Source organism: Mobula birostris, chromosome 1 (assembly GCF_030028105.1).
Source record: "Mobula birostris isolate sMobBir1 chromosome 1, sMobBir1.hap1, whole genome shotgun sequence".
NCBI lineage: Eukaryota > Metazoa > Chordata > Chondrichthyes > Myliobatiformes > Myliobatidae > Mobula > Mobula birostris.
The window spans coordinates 248,918,332-248,940,468 of NC_092370.1; the positions used below are offsets into that span (position 1 = coordinate 248,918,332).

Consider the following 22,137-nt stretch of genomic DNA (forward strand, 5'->3'; position numbering starts at 1 on the left):
TGTGGCTTTGTAATTTTGTTTAAAAAAGGTTGAAAGAGTACAGAGAAAGTTTACAAGAATATTGCTGGGACTGGAGGACCTGAGTTATAAGAGAAGATTGAATATGTTAGGGCTTTATTCCTTGGAACCATAAAACCATAAGATATAGAAGAGTTAAGCCATTTGGCCCATCGAGTCTACTCTGCCATTTGATCAGGGCTGATACATTTAATCTCAGAAATCTTCATTCTCTGACCAATAAAGAATCTATTAATATACATAAAGACTTGGCCTCCACAGCTGTCTGTGGCAAAGCATTCCACAGATTCACCACTCTGGCTAAATTATACAAAAGATCTGCCAGAGTTTCCCAGTGAGTTCCTCCAACAGATATTCTGCTCTTCCAGATTCACCACATCTTGCATTTTCAACAAAAATGTGATAACCTTTCTCCTTTCATCAGCCACTGCATGACTCATCTGCAATAGTGAGACCATTTTAATTCCGATCCCCATTCTCACTCTGATAGGTCGATCCATGTCCTCTTCTTTCACTTTGTGATGAGGCCACTCTCAGAATGGGGGAGCAATACCTCATGTTCCTCTGGGTCTGGGTGAGAATCAATTTCTTCCCCCAGGCTGTTAGGCTTCTGAATTCCTTGTCACATCATATTCTGAGTCACTGGTTAATCTGTTCCGTACCTTACAATATTTAATATTAATGCACTTCAATTTGTTATTTATGTGTGATTCATCTGTATATTTTATCCTTATATTCATGTTACCCTGTTATGTGTACTAACCTGGTTTGAAGAACTGTCTCATTGTTATATACTGTATATTACATGGTAATATACATTATATATAGATATATAATTAAATGACAATAAACTTGACTTGACTTGTGTAGCCCCCAACCTGATGGCATGAACATTGTTTTTTCCGGTTAAAAAAAACCCTTCTCTCTTCTTTTCCCATCTCTGGCCCCTTATTCTTCTCCCCTACCTTCATCTCTCCCTGGTGACCCTCCTCCTTCCCTTTCTCCCATGGTCCATTCTCCTCTCCTTTCAGATTCCTTTTAACCTTTCCCAGCCACTTGGCCTTGCCTGGGCCTGAGATATACATTTGTTTATTCATTTCATAGACGCTGCATGACCTGCTAAGTTTCTCCAGCATTTTGTGTGTTTTGTGCATGTTGCTCAAAATTTCCAATATCTGTAGAATCTCTCATGCTTATCGCATTTTTTACTGAGTGCCTGAGGATAAATGGATCATTTATACAGTTTGGAAATCTTCCTGTGACTCTTATCTTGAAATACATGTCTACAAGAGCAAGTTGAAGAAGAGCTTTGAAGTAAAACCAATAACAAACTCTACTAGTAAAGATCAGGTGCAATTTCTACTTTAATATAAATCATGTCATTCAATCAAATATGTATTAAGCAAATCATAACAATCAAGAAGTCTATATTTGAAATATTTTGTTAATGTGGATATTGTTGAAAGGTTTATGTGGTAAACCATGTATGTATGTTGTAACTCGGTTACCTGTCTGGACACACCCCTCTGCTGACTGCCCCTGTGGCTCCTCCCACAGAGTCCTGTATAAAGGGGTTCGCCTTGCCCCTCCCCCTCAGTCCGGGGGCAGGCATTCAGTGTGGAGGTCGTATTGTACAGCGAATAAAAGCCTTTCAGTATTTTACCAAACCTCAGTCTTTTGGAGTAATTGAAGGTGCTTCAGTTTACTTTGACTTGAAATCTCTTCAATCAATGCCTGACATTTTAACCTATTATAAAGCAAACCTAAATTATGTTAGCCAGCTCCCAATATTTAAATGTTACAAGTTTAAGTGTTAGAAGTAACTGCATTGTTTTCCATCCGGAGATGCACAAGTTTTGTGATGGTGTGGACTCTGTGATCAAATGTTGGGGTTCCTCACTCTCCCAGCAAACAGGACACTCTGGACATATTTATCAGCAATTAGTAACAAGAAAGGTCTGTTACATTTAAACTCAATAGGAAGAGATCTTTGGATTAATTCATCGTTTCTAAGTGCAGCAGATTTTGTTCCTTCCTCATTTACTTCCAGCCCAGCCTTATGTATCACCTACAGAGGGAAAAAAAGGCATCAAACTTGATTTATAACAAAAACATCCAATTTATAAGTTTCATAGATTTTCCAAATACTTTATTACTATATATGATTAATATCCTACAACTTACAAAAACAGTGTTGTTGTGTTTTAGGCCTATAAACATGCACTAAATTATTCAAACTGGCTATTTAATTATTTCGAGATAATTAACTCTAATCCTAACCCTAACCCACAGATTTAACACCAGCCTAAGTACATTTCCACCCACCCACCATCCAGGACATGCTCTCTTCTTGCTGTTGCCATGAGGAAGAAGGTAGAGGAGCCTCAGGACCCCCACTACCAGGTTCACAAAGAGTTATTCCACCTCAACCATCAAGCTCTTGATAACTTCACTCATCCTAAGTTTCAAACTTTCCCACAAACTATGAACTTACTTTCAAATGTTCTCAATGCTTATTGCTTATTTGCAGTGGCATGCAAAAGTTTGGGCACCCCTGACAAAATTTCTGTTACTGTGAAAGCTAAGCAAGTAAAAGATGACCTCATTTCCAGAAGGCATAAAGTTAAAGATGTCTCATTTCTTTAATATTTTAAGCAAGATTACTTTTTTATTTTCATCTTTTACAGTCTCAAAATAACAAAAAAGGAAAATGTCCTGAAGCAAATCTTTGGGCACCGGGCATGTTCAGTACTTAGTAACACCTCCTTTGGGAAGTATCACATTTTGTAAACGCTTCCTGTAGCCAGCTCAGAGTCTTTCAATTCTTGTTTGGGTGATTCTCGTCCATTATTCCTTGCAAAAGGCTTTTAGTTCTGTGAGATTCTTGGGCCGTCTTGCATGCACTGCTCTTTTGAGGTCTATCCACAGATTTTTGATGATGTTTAGGTCGGGGGACTGTGATGCCATGGCAAAACCTTCAGCTTGCACCTCTTGAGGTAGTCCATTGTGGATTTTGAGGTGCGTTTAGGATCATTATCCTGTTGTATAAGCTATCCTCTTTTCATCTTCAGCTTTTTTCCAGATGGTGTGATGTTTGCTTACAGAATTTGCTGGTATTTAAATGTATTTATTCTTCCCTCTAGCAGTGAAATTTTATTTTTTGATGTTGCCACATTTGCCGAGCCTGCCAATTAGCTTGCAGATGTTTCCTCACCAGTCGAGGCTCTTAAGACGTGAGGCAATAGAATTCAAAGGTCAACTGAAGGGCTCGCCAATCAGGATCAAAGCAAGTGAACAGGGGTCTCCATGAACACAAGCACTCCCAGAGAGAAACACCAACAACTGCGCACTGAGGATGTCACTGCGACTGGTAATGAAACATCCTCAAGCTCGGCAAACACCAGAACATCAGACATCTGAACCCGAGCGACCAAGATTCACCACCATCCTTAACAGATTTTGTGGTCCTTTGCACATTTGTTGTTTGTTCATCCTATTCAGTGCAGTCTTTCAACACACATCAAAGTTGCTGGTGAAAGCAGCAGGCCAGGCAGCATCTCTAGGAAGAAGTACAGTCAAAGTTTCAGGCCGAGACCCTTATGCTGCCTGGCCTGCTGCATTCACCAGCAACTTTGATGTGTGTTGCTTGAATTTCCAGCATCTGCAGAATTCCTGTTGTCAGTGCAGTCTTTCATTGATTTTATTGTGTTTCTTGGATTTATAGACTATGCCCACAAGAAACTGAATCTCAGGGTTGTTTGTGCTGACATACAATATATGTACTGTGATAACAAGTTTACTTTCAACTTTGATTTGCAATCAGCAATTAGCCTAATAACCAGTACGACTTTGGGCTTTGGAGGGAACCCAGGTAACCCGAAGTCAAGCCATGTGTTCACGAGTAGGAAGTCCAAGCTCCTTCCAGACAGCATTGGCCTTGAACTCTGAACTCTGATCCTCTCGTAAGCATTGAAATTGAGCTCACATGCACCAATTGCACTGGCAGCTCATTCCACACTCTCAACCCTCTGAGAGAAGAAGTTTCCCCTCATTCCCCTTGAACTTTTCCCCTTTCACCCTTAACCTATGACCACTATTTGTTGTCCCACCCAACAGTGGAAAAATCCTGCTTGCATTTAGCACATTTACACCTCTCATAATTTTGTATTATTTATAAGTCTTCTACATTCCAAGGAATAAAGTTCTAACCAATTTAATCTTTCCTTATAACTCAGGTCCTCCAGTCCAGGCAACATCCTTGTAAATTTTCTCAGTACTCTTTCAACCTTATTTACATCTTTCCTGCAGGTAGCTGACCAAAACTGCTCACAATACCTCAAATTCGGCCTCACCAATATCTTATACAACTTCAACATGACATCCTATTTCCTAATCACAGGAGAATTTAAAATGACCAATCAACTTACTAACCGGTACGTTTTTGGATAGTGGAAAGAATCAAGAGCACGCAGAGGCTTGAGGTACACACCATGCTATCATGCTACCAGAAGGTTGTTATTTACAAGGAAACAACTAAACATTGCACATTTGGTTTCTGTGTGCTGGCCACAACATGAAAATTATTGCTGCATGAGTGCCAACAATAATTGCACATTTGGTTTCTGTGTGCCGGCCACAACATGAAAATTATTGCACATTTGGTTTCTGTGTGCCGGCCACAACATGAAAATTATTGCTGCATGAGTGCCAACAATAATTGCACATTTGGTTTCTGTGTGCCGGCCACAACATGAAAATTATTGCACATTTGGTTTCTGTGTGCCGGCCACAACATGAAAATTATTGCTGCATGAGTGCCAACGGTACTCTTAGGAGATAGAACGTAGACAGTACAGGCCCTGAACAGGTCCTTCAGCTCAGCAAATGAAATAGTCAGTAAATGGTCAATTATACTAATCCATTCTGCCTACACAATGTCCAATTCCATTCATTTTCCTCAAATTCATGTCTATTGAAATATTGCTTAAAATACCCTAATGTATCTGCCTCTACCACCACCCCAGGCTGCACGTTCCGGGCACCCACCACACTTTGTGTCAAGAAATTTGCCTCTCACATTTCCTTTGAAGTTTACCCCCTCACCTTAAATACGTGCCCTCTGGTATTAGACATTTCAACCCTGGGAAAAAGCTACTGTCTGTCTACTCTATCTATCCCTCTCATAAACTAATAAAGCTCTATCAAATCTCCCTTCAGCCTCTGGCACTCCAGAGAAAACAACCCACATTTGTCCAATCTCTCATTATAGCACATGCCCTCTAATCCTGGACTAATGAAGGCAAGCATGCATATTTGCCTTCTGAACTACCCTATCAACCTGAGTAGCCACTTTCAGGGATTTATGAACTTGGACCCCAGGATCCCTCTGCTCAGCAGCACTGTTAAGTCTCTTGCCATTAACAGAGTACTATACCTTTAAATTTGACCTCCCAGGGGTTAAACACCATCTGACATTTCTCTATACATATCTGCAATCAATCTATATCCAATTATATTTTTCCAGTCATTTATGCTATTGAGAACACCACCAATTTTTGTATCATCTGCTATTTACTAACCCTTCCATCTACATTTTCATCCAGGTCACTTATATACATCATAAACAGCAGAGATCCCAGTACAGATCTCTGCAGAACATCACAAATCATAGACCTCCAAATAGAGTAAGTCTCCTCGACCTCTACCCTCTATAGGCAAGCCAGTTCTGAATCCAAGCTGCCATTGATCCCATGCATCTTAATCTCCAGTGAGAGAGATTGTCAAATGTCTTATTAAACTCCATGTGGACAACATCCACAGTTCTAACTTCATCAATCACCCTCATCAATTTGTCAAAAAAAATTAATCAAGTTAGAAAGTCATGTCAGACTCACTGGTCCGTAGTTTTGAGAATTATCCCTGGATCTCTTCCCATGACACAAAGATAGGCAGGAAACTGAGTTGTGAGGAAGACCTAGGGCGACTAGAAAGGGATATCGATTGTCTAAGTAAGTAGGCAGAGATATGAGAAATGGAGTATTAGGTGGTAAAATGTGAACTTATCCATTTTGGGTGAAAAAGTGAAAAAAATATATCCTCAGAACAGTTGCAGAACACTAGGAAGGGATCTCGGTTCTGGTACAAGATTCAAACAGTTTTAGCAGCAGATACAGCAAGCAGCCAGGAATGCTAAGAAAATCTTACTGTTTGTTGCAAGTAGAGAGACCATGCTTCAGTTCTGTAGGTCTTCAGTAAAACTGTAGTGAGAGTACTATGTTTGTATGTTCCACTCAGGATGTGCCCTCATCTCATTACTACCATCAAGGAAGAGGTACAGGAGCCTGAAGACATGCACTCAATGTTTAGGAAAAGCTTCTTCCCCTCCACCATCAGATTTCTGAACGGACAATGAACCCATGTATACAACCTCACTATATTTTTTGCTCTCTCTTTGCAATAATTATTTAATTTAATTTTTAAAAGTATATTTCCTATTGTAATGTACAGTTTATCATTATTAACAATAACAAATTTCACAACATATGCCAATGATATTAAACCCAATTTAATATCATTGGGTGGATATGTATAGTATACTGTACATAGGGAATGTGGAGGGGTGAGTCAGTGGGTAGATATGTATAGGATACGTATGGCATCAAAGTTGCAGGTGAACGCAGCAGGCCAAGCAGCATCTGTAGGGAGAGGTGCAGTTGACGTTTCAGGCCGAGACCCTTCATCAGGACTAACTGAAGGAAGAGTGAGTAAGGGATTTGAAAGTTGGAGGGGGAGGGGGAGATCCAAAATGATAGGAGAAGACAGGAGGGGGAGGGATAGAGCCAAGAGCTGGACAGGTGATAGGCAAAAGGGGATACGAGAGGATCATGGGACAGGAGGTCCGGGAAGAAAGACGGGGGGGGGGACCCAGTGGATGGGCAAGCGGTATATTCAGAGAGACAGAGGGAGAAAAAGGAGAGTGAGAGAAAGAATGTGTGCATAAAAATAATTAACAGATGGGGTACGAGGGGGAGGTGGGACCTTAGCGGAAGTTAGAGAAGTCGATGTTCAAAGATCCTGCTTTCTCTGGCGGACAGAGCGTAGATGTTCAGCAAAGCGGTCTCCCAGTCTGCGTCGGGTCTCGCCAATATATAAAAGGCCACATCGGGAGCACCGGACGCAGTATATCACCCCAGTCGACTCACAGGTGAAGTGTTGCCTCACCTGGAAGGACTGTCTGGAGCCCTGAATAGTGGTAAGGGAGGAAGTGTAAGGGCATGTGTAGCACTTGTTCCGCTTACATGGATAAGTGCCAGGAGGGAAATCAGTGGGGAGGGATGGGGGGGACGAATGGACAAAGGAGCTGCGTAGGGAGCAATCCCTGCGGAATGCAGAGAGGGCGGGGAGGAAAAGATGTGCTTAGTGCTGGGATCCAGTTGGAGGTGGCGGAAGTTACGGAGAATAATATGTTGGACCCGGAGGCTGGTAGGGTGGTAGATGAGGACCAGGGGAACCCTATTCCTAGTGGGGTGGTGGGAGGATGGAGTGAGAGCAGATGTACGTGAAATGGGGGAGATGCGTTTAAGAGCAGAGTTGATAGTGGAGGAAGGGAAGCCCCTTTCTTTAAAAGAGGAAGACATCTCCCTCGTCCTAGAATGAAAAGCCTCATCCTGAGAGCAGATGCGGCGGAGATGGAGGAATTGCGAGAAGGGGATGGCGTTTTTGCAAGAGACAGGGTGAGAAGAGGAATAGTCCAGATAGCTGTGAAAGTCAGTAGGCTTCTAGTAGACATCAGTGGATAAGCTGTCTCCAGAGACAGAGACAGAAAGATCTAGAAAGGGGAGGGAGGTGTCAGAAATGGACCAGATAAACTTGAGGGCAGGGTGAAAGTTGGAGGCAAAGTTAATAAAGTCAACGAGTTCTGCATGCGTGCAGGAAGCAGCGCCAATGCAGTCGTCGATGTAGCGAAGGAAAAGTGTGGGAGAGATACCAGAATAGGCACGGAACATAGATTGTTCACACACATAGAGTGTTTCCTTCGCTACATCGAATTTCCAGCATCTACAGAATTCCTGTTGTTTGTGAGAGTACTATGTTTGTATATTCCACGCAGGACGTGCCCTCTTCTCATTGCTGCCATCAAGGAAGAGATACAGGTGCCTGAAGACATACACTCAATGTTTAGGAAAAGCTTCTTCCCCTCCACCATCAGATTTCTGAACTGACAATGAACCCATGTATACAACCTCACTATATTTTTTGCTCTCTCTCTGCACTAATTATTTAATTTAATTTTTAGTAATATATTTCCTATTGTAATGTACAGTTTATCATTATTAACAAAAACAAATTTCACAACATATGCCAATGATATTAAACCCAATTTAATATCATTGGGTGGATATGTATAGTATACTGTACATAGGGAATGTGGAGGGGTGGGTCAGTGGGTAGATATGTATAGGATACGTATGGATTGTGTAGGGTAGTTCGTGCATTCATATTCAATGAGTGCATACAAACTTAAACATTTAAATTATCCCAATAAACCAAGCAGTACTTTTGTGATCTTTTGTTAGTTAACATAAACTGTATTCAATATAATCAATTTTCCAATGGTTTACCTCTGATAATTTTAGATGGTCATCAGATATTCCAGAAAAGTTTGCATAGTTAGTAGATGCATCTTTGATACCCATGGACCTCAGTAGGGTTTTGAGTTTGTAAACTGTCTTCAGCGTCATCTTTGGGAAATGCACATCTACAGATCTGTCATGAACATAACACCAGAAAAGTATTGTATCATCTCACATTTTCTCACATCGTGTATTTTTAAACTTTTACTGATAAATAAATTAAACTAACACAAAAGAAATCTAAAAATTAATACACGCGCACAAAACTGTAGGAGGAAAACAACAGATTAGGCAGCATCTATGGATTGAAGGTTCAAGATTGTTTTATATAATTTCCAGTACACAGGTCCAAAGGAGAATAAAATAATTGCAACTCCGGGTCTGATGCAGCTGCAAAAGAACACGTTAAGACAAACACAATAACTGGAAAAGATAGAGGAGGTAAAAGAGGGGGTGGGGGATGGGGGGAGCAGCACTACTAATCAGGGACAATATCACAGCTGTACTCAGGGAGATAATGGAGGGGTCAGATGTCAGATACTGAGTCATTTGGATAGAATAGGAAAGGTGCAATCACACTGATGGAATTGTACCACTGACCCCTAATAGCCAACGGGACATTGAGGAACAGATATGTAGTCAGATCAAGGAAATGTGTAAAAATATTAGGGTCATTGTCATGGGGATTTCAACCTCCCTAATATAAAATGGGAGCTTCTTAGTGTAAGGGGTTTAGATAGGACAGAATTTCTTAAGTGCATCCAGGAAGGTTTCTGAAATCAATATGTGGACAGTCTAACAAGAGGAGGGGCCGTACTGGACCTGGTGTTAGGTAATGAGCCTGGCCAGAGGTGACTGACCTTTCAGTGGGTGAACAGTTAGCGAACAGTGACCTCAACTCCTTGAATTTCAGGACAGTGTATGGTCTTTGTGGGAGAGTTTTAAGTTGGAGTAGGGTAAATTAAGAAGATGTTAAGCAGGAACTAAGAAGCGTTATTTGGGAACACCTTTTCTCTGGAAAGTCCACATCAGACATCTGGAGTGTGTTTAAAGATGAATTGTGCAGAGTGCAGGAAAGATATGTTCCTGTTAGAAGGAAAGACAGGGATGGAAAGATAAGAGAACCTCGGATGTCATGAGCAGTGATGAATTTAGTCAAGAAGAAAAAGAAAAGGTATGTAAAGCTTCAAAAGTTAAGATGAAATGAAACACATGAGGAGTACAAAGAAGCCAAAAAAGAACTTGAGATGGGAATTAGGAAAGCCAGGAGAGGTCTTGAAAAGTCCTTGACAAGTAGGATTAAGGTGAATCCAAAGGAATTCTGTACTTACATCAAGAGCAAAAGGATAATGAGGGAGAGAGTGGGATCACTCAACGATAAAGAGGTGAACATTTGCTTGGATGCAGAGAATCTGAGTGAGGTACTTAGTGAGTACTTTGCTTCAATATTTATCAAGGAAAAAGGATTTGGAAGATCAGGAGATCAGTGCTGCATGTATATTTACATTAAGGTGTTCAGAGTTCAAGGAGAAGGAAGTGTTGGGCCTTCTGATGAGAATTAAGGTGGATAAGTCCCCAGGACCTGATGGGATTGAAGGATGCAAGAGACGAGATTGCTGGGCCCTTGACTGGTATCTTCATGTCCTCTCTGGCCACAGGCAAGGTCCCAGAGGACTGGCGAGTGGCTAATGTTGTACCTTTATTTAAGGAGGGGCAAGGGAAAATTCTGGGAACCACAGACCAGTGAGTCTCATGTCAGTTGTCAGGAAATTGCTGGAGAAAATTCTTAGGGATAGGATATATGAGCATTTGGCCTAATTAGGGAGAGTCAAATGGCTTTGTGTGGGGCAGGTCGTGCCTTACCAATTTGATTCACTTTTTTGACAAGGTGATGAGAGAGATTGTTGAGGGTAGGGCAGTGTCTACATGGATCTTAGTAAGGCATTTGACAAAGTCACTCATATAAGACTAATCCAGAAGATTAAAATGCATGGTGATTTGGCTGTTTAGATTCAGAACTAGCTTGCTCATAGAAGACAAGGGGTAATGGTTGAAGGGACTTCTTCCATAAGACCATAAGACACAGGAGCAGAGATTCGAGCTGGAGGTCTGTAATTGGTGGTGTTCCACAGGGATCTGTGCTGGGACCTCTGCTGTTTGTGATGTATATACATGACCTGGATGAAACTGTAGATGGGTGGTTTAGTAAGTTTCAGGTGATACCAAGAATTGTGGAGTTGTCAGTGGTGCAGAAGACTGGCAAAGAGTACAGCTGATAGAGATCATTTGCAGATATAGGCAGTGAAATAGCAGATGGAGTTTAATCCAGATAAATGTGAGGTGTTGCATGTTGGCAGGAGAAATGCAAGGAGACAGTACACTGTTGAGGGCAAGGTCCTTAACTGTGTTGCTGAGCAGAGAGATCTTGGGATCCAAATTCTTAGCTCCTTGAAAGTGGCTACACAGGTCAATAAGGTGATTAAGAAGGAATATTTGTTTTTATTAGTCAAGGAAATGAGTTCAAAAGTCAAGAGGTTATTTACAAATTTATAAAACCCTGGTTAGGCTTCCTCTGGAGTGTTGTGTACAGTTCTGGTCACCCCACCATAGGAAGGATGTTAAAGATTTGGAGAGGGTGCAAAAGAGCTTTACCTGTATGTTTCCTGGTTCAGAGGGCATGTTCTATCATAAGAGACTGGACAAACTTGGGTTGTGTTCTCTGGAGCATTGGAGGTTGAGAGGAGACCTGACTGAGGTTTACAAGGTTATGAAAGGCATAGATCCTAAAGGCCTAGAGGGAGTATCTGTTTCCCAGGGTTGAAATGTCTAATGCCAGAGGGCATGCATTGAAGGTGAGAGGGGGTAGGTTCAAGGGGGATGTGAGGGGTAAGTTTTATACCGAGAGAGTCATGGGAGCCTGGAATATGCTGCCTGGTATAGTGGTAGAGGCATATACATCAGAGGCTATTAAGAGATGTTTGGACAGGCACATGGATGTAAGGAAGATGGAGGGATATGGACATGGTGTGGGTAGGAGGGATTAGTGTTTGGTTGTTTTTGATTTGCATTTTAGCTGGTTTGGCACAACACTGTGGGCCGAATGGCCTCTTCCTGTGTTGTCTATGCTCCATCATGACTTGTGTCACTGGTAATAAAACTGACTCTGAAGAAGGCATTTGGCTTCTTTGTCTTCACTGGTTCTTGAGTTCAAAAGTTAGGAGGTTATGTTGCAACTTTACAAAACTCTGGTTAGGCCACATCTGGAGTATTGTATACAGTGCTGGTCACCTCATTATAGGAAGGATGTTGAAGCTTTGGAGAGAGTGCGGCAGAAGTTTACCAGGATGCTGCCAGGATTAGAGAGCATGTGTTATAATGAGACGTTGGATGTACTTGCTTTTCTTTTCGGTGGAGCAGTGAAGGCTGAGATGAGATGTGATAGCAATGAATGGCCTGTTCCTGTGCTGTACTGTTGAAAGTCCTATTTTCTATGTTGCCCCTTTGGAGTAGAGATAAGGAGGAACTTTGAGAGTAAGAGGGTGGTAAATCACTGCCAGGGATGACTGTGGGGGTCAAGTCATTGAGTATATTTAAAGTGGAGGTTGATAGGTTCTTGATTAGTCAGGGCATCAAAGGATACAGGGTGAAAGCAGGAGAATAGGGTTGAGAGAGATAATAAATCAGCCATAATGGATTGGTGGGGCAGACTTGATGGGTTGAATGGCCTAATTTTGCTCCTACGTCTGATGGTCTTTCCATCATGGTAATTATTTTAGTTCACTTGTACAGCTAGAAAATAATAATAACATTAAATTTGATCTAATTGAACTTACTGCTTTTGCTTTGATAATAACAGATGATCAATTGTTTGAATGGTCAGTTTCCGCTCCAGCTCTGCCAATTTTCCAGATTTCGGTAGCAAAATCAATAGGGAGGTATTTCCTGCATATTCCATCAGAAGCACTTCACTGGAGAGGTCCACGGCATACGTCCAGTAATGCGTTCCTATCCTTCTCATCATGCGAACTCTCACTGTTCTGTCATCGACATGAAAGTCAGCTTCATAAGTGCGCTTAGCGTCAAAAGGCTGCAACCATTCACCTGGAGAAATTAAAGAGATAAGCGCACTCAGGTAATTTTATCAACATGTATGTGCATGCAACATACTGTATGTTCAAAGTTCAAAGTACATTTATTATCAAACTATGCACACTATATGCATCCTTGAAATTTGTCTTCTTGCAGGTAGCCACTAAACAAAGAAACGCAATAGAATCCCTGAAAAACCCTGCCCCCACACAGAACAAACCGTCAAACCCCCAATGTGTGAGAAAAGAACAAATTGTCCAAACAATAAACAAATACCACACAGAACGTGAACTGCAGAGACCCTGCGAGTGAGTTCACAGCCCCGGAGACATTTCAGCACAGAGGCAAGTGATACCAGTCCAGGAGCCCGATGACTGCAGGCCACAGCCCCAGAGGCAGTTCAGCACAGAGATGAGTGCCAATCACTGCACGCCACAGTTTAGTGTGAAGATGAGTAAACCATGCAGAGTAGTGAGTTCGTCCTTTACCCTCGACTTTGATTCTTTGATCTTTTAAATCTGGCTCGGTGCTTAAATCCATAGTTATAGTCATAGTCATAGTCATACTTTATTGATCCCAGGGGAAATTGGTTTTCATTATAGTTGCACCATAAATAATAACTAGTAATAGAACCATAAATAGTTAAATAGTATTATGTAAATTGTGCCAGGAAATAAGTCCAGGACCAGCCTATTGGCTCAGGGTGTCTGACCCTCCAAGGGAGGAGTTGTAAAGTTTGATGGTCCCAGGCAGGAATGACTTCCTATGACGCTCTGTGTTGCATCTCGGTGGAATGAGTCTCTGGCTGACTGTACCCCTGTGCCCAACCAGTACATTATGTAGTGGATGGGAGACATTGTCCAAGATGGCATGCAACTTGGACAGCATCCACCAAGCATCCATTTGTTTTAGCTCTCAGGCTGGGACCTGCCATTTCAATCTCCTCTCAGGTACACCCCAGCAATGGCCAAACATCGGTTCATTTTTCGCTCTCGGGCTCAGACCCTGATGCTTCGATTGAGCCCAAGTCTGCTCCAGCAATGGCCGCCATAGCTGTACTGCATTCTCGAGAGTCCGGTTTACTGAATCCTTTCGGACTGAGACACTGGATCACATCTGTCTGTGATGTACTATTTCTGGACATTGTCATATCAGAAATCACCAGAAAAAACTACTATTTTCAGGCATTCCTTATTTAGGAAAGTATTCTCATTATCTATGTGCTTGCTAAAGATATGTTAGATCTGTTGAAATGGACGTCATGGTGGTGGACGGTGATATGTCTTTTTGCCCTTTCAAGGTTCTTCTTGAAGACCCTGGCCTGGAGTTACACTCTGACTTCGGTTCTTTGCAGGAATGGGACCTGCTCATGCGGCCTCATAACTGTCCGCTTTTCGATATGCCAAGGACAAGGCCTGGAAGACTAACGTGCCTCCGGGGTGCCAGATTTTTGTGGCTCTGGAAACGGGCTGATTCAATGCCGGTGCCGCCACCGATGACGACTGATGTGTCACGGGAGAACAAGGAAGATCGGAAGCAGCAGGCTGGCTGCTGGCTGTGTGCCCAGAGGCACAGAGCTCAGAAAAAGCGATGCAACAGACTTTTAACACCATAAATCAACGAGTTATTCCGTTACATCTCCCCTCCTGCTGTGAAACGGGGACACCTCTTTTTCCCTCATTAGAGAGAGAGAGCCTGTGGTATGTCGAATACCGGGTGACCGAGTAGTCTTTGGGCAAGTCTGTGTCTTTATTGATGCTTTGCTGCATGCTTGAGTGGGGCACCACCGATTAAGGGGAATGTGAAGGGAAACTCCTTCACTCAGAGGGTGGTGAGGGTGTGGAAGTAGCTGCCAGTGCAAGTGCTACATGCAAGGTACTTGGATGGGAGGGGTACAGAGGGCTCTGGTCACGTGCAGCTCGATGGAAGGAGGTGGTTTACATGGTTAGGCACAGATCAGATGAGTCAGATGGCTTATCTCTGCTGTGCTTTTCTATGGTCTCTTAATTTCCTGGCCATGATTTTATTCCTTTCTTGATGTTAACCAACGGAGTTTAATCGGAAACACAGGAGGTTCTGTAGTTGCTGGAAATCCAGAGCAACACACAAAAAAATGCTTGAGGAACTCAGCAAGTCAGGCAGTATCTGTGGAGGAGAATGACCAGTTGACATTTTGGGCCAAGCCCCTTCTTCAGGCTGATAAAGGAAGGAGAGGGGGTTGGAGAGAGAAGTTTGAGCTGGCAGATGATAGGTGAAACCATTTGAAGATGAAGGTGGTTAAGTGGGACATGGGAGATGAGGTGAGAAGCTGGGAGGTGATATGTGGAAGAGGTAAAGGGTTAAGAAGAAGGAGTCGGATAGTAGAGGAGAGTGTACCATGGGAGAAAGGGGAAACAGAGTGAGGTGATGGAGAAGAAAATGGGTAAGAAGTGAGACAAAATGGGGAAAGAAGAAGAGAGAAGAGGGAGGTGGGAGAAATGACTAGAACTTGAGGTTCATGTTCAGATTAATCTTGTCTTTTCTCTATGTTCAGTACGCATAGCACCACACTTATAATGATATTGATGCTGCCAGTGGGAAATAAGCAACGTACTAACTAGAATGCTAAAAGTGATCAGTGTGGGAACAGAACATAAACCACAGGTACAGAACAGTTTCTCTACCTCTACTGAATTACAAATACTGCTAACATCCACCAAGAATTGGATTTGCTTTTTGCAGAAATTATAAAAGGAAATGGAGCCAATAACTTATTTTGTTGTTAGTCGCCCTTATTGAATCAATTGCTAGTTAGACACACATCTCAAAGTAATTCATTGGGGTTTGATGATTTTTGTGTCATATTGAGAACTTGTAGGTAGTGCAAATTCTTTCCTTGAATACTCTCGTCTCTACCAGTGACTCAATCAGTGCCCCATGTCTGATCATGAGTTTACTTACAATGAAACTATAATTTAAATGAACAAACGCCAAAAAGGAGAAGGAAAACAGACAAGAGAAACAGACCATAAGATATAGGAGCAGAATAAGGCTATTTGGCCCATTGAGTCTATTCTGCCATTTCATCATGACTGATCTATTTCCCTCTCAACCACAATCTCCTGCCTTGCCTCCTGTAACCCTTTATGCCATAACCAATCAAGAGTCTATCAATCTCTGCCTTAAATATACCTCATGACATAGTTTGATATAACAGAGTTTAGAGCACATCAAAGTAAAAGGCATATCGGAGGAGAGATGGACAGAGATGTTCATGTTTGACTTTATTTATTTGGCGATACAGGGCAGAGTGGGCCCTTCTGGCCCTTCAAGCCACACCATCCCAGCAACCCCCACCACCCACAAACCCAATTAATCCTAACCTAATCACCAGCCAATTTACAATCACCTATTAACCTATCTGGGTCGCCTTTGGAAACTGGAGCACCCAGAGGAAACCCACGCGTTCCATAGGGATGATGTACAGAGTCTCCTTACAGAACAGAATTCCAATCTCTGGAATGTCACACTAACCGCTACCCTACTGTGGTGCCCCTGTGTGTGAGAGATGCACAGGATCAAGGGGAGGTGTACAAGATGGAGAACAGAGAGAGATCTGCAACTCCAGTGCATAACTTTAAAAATAACTTTAAAAAAATGTGGAACTTCCTGGTGGTCAAACTTTTTAATTTCTTCTTTCCTCTTCCAACATGTTGGTCCATGGCTTCCTCTTGTGCCATCATAAGGCCATCCTCAGTGTGGAGGACTAACACCTTGTATTCCATCTGGGTGGCCTCCAACCTGATGGTAGGAATATCGATTTTTCCTTCCGGTAAAAATTTACCTCCTCCTCCCCTTTACTATTCTCCTCCCTGTCCTCTTACCTCTTCTCACCTGACTGTCACCCCCCCCCCCCCATGGGTCACCTCTTCATTCTGTTTCTCTCATGGTCCACTGTCCTCTCCTATCAGATTCCTTCTTCTCCAGCCCTTTACCTTTCCGATTCCCCTGGCTTCACCTATCACCTTAGCTATCGTCCTTCCCCATTTTTTATACAAGCATCTTCCCCTTTCCTTTCCAGTCACGAAGAAGCTCTCAGCCCAAAGTGCTGACTGTTTATTCATTTCCATAGATGTTGCCTGACCTGCTGAGTTCCTCCAGTATTTTGTATGTGTTACTCTGGTTTTCCAGCATCTGCAGTATCTCATAATTATTAAAAATAAAATATAACCAAACAAATATTGCATTCTTTGGATCAATATTTCAAATACCTAAAATGAAATAAATATACTGTCTTGAAAATTGATTACGGTTCAATTCACTTTAAGTTCACTGAGAAATAATTTTTTATAAATGAAATATAGTTCTAAGTTTTCTGGTTCACTAACAATAATCTTGCATAGAGCCACACAAATTAACAATGCATTCAGAAATGTTTGGATTACAGGTAATTCTGACATCATCAATTTGGGGACATCAGTGTAAAAAATGGCAATTCATGCACTGATGTATAAACGTTTAAATGATTAAATTTTTAAATTATTGCATTGCATAACATGAGTGGAGAGACATCTCTACCAAAGGAAGTGTAAGGCCCTCCTTCCTTTCACGAGCTTGCAGCTCACCCTAGGCAAGGTGCAGCACCTACTTAGACTCCCCCCCCCCCCCCCCCCCAATCCCATCAGGGTCACATGAAGTCATGGGAGCAAGTAATGGGTGGTCGTATGAGCAGCTGGTGCATATCACAAGTCCTGGATATGCAACCACTGACACTAGGCAGATAATCTCTGAAGAGTATTGGTAATGACTGGGCTCACCCATCTTGTAAAGACACTGCCCAGAAGAAAGACTGGGAGAAATTCAGAGTTCAGCAGAGGAGGACAAAGGGCTTAATTAGGTAGGGGGAAAAAGATTATGAGAGAAAACTGGCAGGGAACATAAAAATGGACTGTAAAAGCTTTTATAGATATGTAAAAAGGAAAAGACTGGTAAAGACAAATGTAGGTCCCCTGCAGACAGAAACAGGTGAATTGATTATGGGGAGCAAGGACAAGGCAGACCAATTGAATAATTACTTTGGTCTGTCTTCACTAAGGAGGACATAAATAATCTTCCAGAAATAGTAGGGGACAGAGGGTCCAGTGAGATGGAGGAACTGAGCGAAATACATGTTAGTAGGGAAGTGGTGTTAGGTAAATTGAAGCGATTGAAGGCAGATAAATCCCCAGGGCCAGATGGTCTGCATCCCAGGGTGCTTAAGGAAGTAGCCCAAGAAATAGTGGATGCATTAGTGATAATTTTTCAAAACTTGTTAGATTCTGGACTAGGTCCTGAGGATTGGAGGGTGGCTAATGTAACTCCACTTTTTAAAAAAGGAGGGCGAGAGAAACCGGGGAATTATAGACCGGTTAGCCTAACGTCGGTGGTGGGGAAACTGCTGGAGTCAGTTATCAAGGATGTGATAACAGCACATTTGGAAAGCGGTGAAATGATCGGACAAAGTCAGCATGGATTTGTGAAAGGAAAATCATGTCTGACGAATCTCATAGAATTTTTTGAGGATGTAACTAGTAGAGTGGATAGGGGAGAACCAGTGGATGTGGTATATTTGGATTTTCAGAAGGCTTTTGACAAGGTCCCACACAGGAGATTAGTGTGCAAACTTAAAGCACACGGTATTGGGGGTAAGGTATTGGTGTGGGTGGAGAGTTGGTTAGCAGACAGGAAACAAAGAGTGGGAATAAACGGGACCTTTTCAGAATGGCAGGCGGTGACTAGTGGGGTACCGCAAGGCTCAGTGCTGGGACCCCAGTTGTTTACAATATATATTAATGACTTGGATGAGGGAATTAAATGCAGCATCTCCAAGTTTGCGGATGACACGAAGCTGGGTGGCAGTGTTAGCTGTGAGGAGGATGCTAAGAGGATGCAGGGTGACTTCGATAGGTTGGGTAAGTGGGCAAATTCATGGCAGATGCAATTTAATGTGGATAAATGTGAAGTTATCCACTTTGGTGGCAAAAATAGGAAAACAGATTATTATCTGAATGGTGGCCGATTAGGAAAAAGGGAGGTGCAACGAGACCCGGGTGTCATTATACACCAGTCATTGAAAGTGGGCATGCAGGTACAGCAGGCGGTGAAAAAGGCGAATGGTATGCTGGCATTTATAGCGAGAGGATTTGAGTACAGGAGCAGGGAGGTACTACTGCAGTTGTACAAGGCCTTGGTGAGACCACACCTGGAGTATTGTGTGCAGTTTTGGTCCCCTAATCTGAGGAAAGACATCCTTGCCATAGAGGGAGTACAGAGAAGGTTCACCAGATTGATTCCTGGGATGGCAGGACTTTCATATGAAGAAAGACTAGATGAACTGGGCTTGTACTCGTTGGAATTTAGAAGATTGAGGGAGGATCTTATTGAAACGTATAAGATCCTAAAGGGATTGGACAGGCTAGATGCAGGAAGATTGTTCCCGATGTTGGGGAAGTCCAGAACGAGGGGTCACAGTTTGAGGATAGAGGGGAAGCCTTTTAGGACCGAGATTAGGAAAAACTTCTTCACACAGAGAGTGGTGAATCTGTGGAATTCTCTGCCACAGGAAACAGTTGAGGCCAGTTCATTGGCTATATTTAAGAGGGAGTTAGATATGGCCCTTGTGGCTACGGGGGTCAGGGGGTATGAAGGGAAGGCTGGGACGATGTTCTGAGTTGGATGATCAGCCATGATCATAATAAATGGCGGTGCAGGCTCGAAGGGCCGAATGGCCTACTCCTGCACCTATTTTCTATGTTTCTATGTTTCTAAAGCAATGGCAAATCACTTCTGTAAAAAAATTTGCCAAGAAAAATCATGGTCATGGAAAGACAATGATCGCTCATGTCATGTCGGTCATGCGCATAAAAAACAAACAATTGCAAAACACCCCTACCCTCACAAAGCATATAGAGATGTTGAGAAATTGTCCTACTCAATATACAGAAGTTGAAGCATCAACTGATTCAGTCATTAAATGATGTGTGTTTAACATCCAAATGATCTCTAACCTTTGAACAAGAAATAGTTGAGAAGAAACATCAGAGTAGCTGATGAGAGGGGCTCTTTAAGGATGTTTGGGATTTTGCCATTGGTTAGGTCATTCACATAAGCATTTATTATGTCTTTTGTACTTTGTTGTACACGAAAATCAACCCTCTCTATCGTGGCATTATAATATTCCTCGGCTTCTCTGAGGAACTTTTCATGAATTTCTTTTCCCTTTTGAAAATACAGAGAGCTTCCCATTTGGATTCCATCACTCACATTATTCAAATGCTCCAGAAGCTGGCGGAATGTCTCCCTCACGGCAACAGTACCATTGTTTGTCATGTTGCTGTACCTAAGAACCTGCAGGAGCTGAGCCCGAGTATTTTCCTTGGCACCCAATGACAACATGCTCAGGGAGGCAGAGATGCTCAGTGGAGAAAGGAAAATATTTTGGGAAGCTGTGTCTGGTTGAGTGGCAATCTTTCTGTACAGACGCAATGCAAATTCTGAATTTGCTGCTGAGAGGTTGAGAAGGGAAGGATGTGGGGTAGGTTTATTGACAGCAGAGGGATATCCACTGACCATGCCACTGGAAGGCAAAGCAACCATCAGGAAAGCAAAAGCAAGCAACTTCTCCATGTTGAACCTGCAAAGTAAAACACAAACCTACAATGTATTTATTGTGCACTATTTAGAGATACAGCACAGAACAGGTTCTTCCAGTCTAACGAGCCACACTACCCAGAAACTCACCTATTTAACCCTAGTCAAATCACAGCACAATTGACAATGACCATTTAGCCAACTAACCTGTACATGTTTGGATTGTGGGAAGAAGCTCGAACAGCTGGGGGAAAGCCATGCGCTCATGGGCAGGAAATACAAAGAATTGAACTCAGAACTCCAGACCCCCCTGAGCAGTAATAGCAACACACTACCTACTATATTACTGGGTTCTGAATTTACTCAAAACCTTCCTTTTAGATTCTCCACAAAGCTTACATTGAAACTCTATTACATTTCACAAGTTCACAAGATCAGATATTGCTCTTTCTGTCTCTGTCTCTGGAGACAGCTTATCCACTGATGTCTACTATAAGCCTACTGACTCTCACATCTATCTGGACTATTCCTCTTCTCACCCTGTCTCTTGCAAAAACGCCATCCCCTTCTCGCAATTCCTCCGTCTCCGCCGCATCTGCTCTCAGGATGAGGCTTTTCATTCTAGGACGAGGGAGATGTCTTCATTTTTAAAGAAAGGGGCTTCCCTTCCTCCACTATCAACTCTGCTCTTAAACGCATCTCCCCCATTTCACGTACATCTGCTCTCACACCATCCTCCCGCCACCCCACTAGGAATAGGGTTCCCCTGGTCCTCACCTACCACCCCACCAGCCTCCGGGTCCAACATATTATTCTCCGTAACTTCCGCCACCTCCAACGGGATCCCACCACTAAGCACATCTTTCCCTCCCCCCATCTCTCTGCATTCCGCAGGGATCGCTCCCTACACAACTCCCTTGTCCATTCGTCCCCCCATCCCTCCCCACTGATCTCCCTCCTGGCACTTATCCGTGTAAGCGGAACAAGTGCTACACATGCCCTTACACTTCCTCCCTTACCACCATTCAGGGCCCCAAACAGTCCTTCCAGGTAAGGCAACACTTCACCTGTGAGTCGACTGGGGTGATATACTGCGCCCAGTGCTCCCGATGTGGCCTTTTATATATTGGTGAGACCCGACGCAGACTGGGAGACCGCTTTGCTGAACATCTATGCTCTGTCCGCCAGAGAAAGCAGGATCTCCCAGCGGCCACACATTTTAATTCCACATCCCATTCCCATTCTGATATGTCTATCCACGGCCTCCTCTACTGTAAAGATGAAGCCACACTCAGGTTGGAGGAACAACACCTTATATTCCGTCTGGGTAGCCTCCAACCTGATGGCATGAACATCAACTTCTCTAACTTCCGCTAATGCCCCACCTCCCCCTCGTACCCCATCTGTTACTTATTTTTATGCACACATTCTTTCTCTCACTCTCCTTTTTCTCCCTCTGTCCCTCTGAATATACCTCTTGCCCATCCTCTGGGTCCCCCCCCCCCCTTGTCTTTCTTCCCGGGCCTCCTGTCCCATGATCCTCTCGTATCCCCTTTTGCCAATCACCTGTCCAGCTCTTGTCTCCATCCCTCCCCCTCCTGTCTTCTCCTATCATTTTGGATCTCCCCCTCCCCCTCCAACTTTCAAATCTCTTACTCACTCTTCCTTCAGTTAGTCCTGACGAAGGGTCTCGGCCTGAAACGTCGACTGCACCTCTTCCTAGAGATGCTGCTTGGCCTGCTGCGTTCACCAGCAACTTTGATGTGTGTTGCTTGAATTTCCAGCATCT

The 22,137-nt window shown here is 43.0% G+C and overlaps 1 protein-coding gene across 1 annotated transcript; it reads right to left on the reverse strand.

The window, feature by feature from the left end:
• Window positions 1-1,724: 1,724 nt before the first annotated feature.
• Window positions 1,725-20,384, reverse strand: LOC140186866 (alpha-1-antiproteinase-like). Its single transcript, XM_072241606.1, has 4 exons — window positions 19,766-20,384; window positions 12,485-12,752; window positions 8,640-8,784; window positions 1,725-2,086 (listed from the first exon to the last, which is right to left on the reverse strand). The coding sequence occupies exons 1-4, from the start codon at window positions 20,382-20,384 to the stop codon at window positions 1,898-1,900; spliced, it is 1,221 nt and encodes a 406-aa protein (XP_072097707.1). The 3' UTR covers window positions 1,725-1,897.
• Between the last annotated feature and the right edge of the window lie 1,753 nt (window positions 20,385-22,137).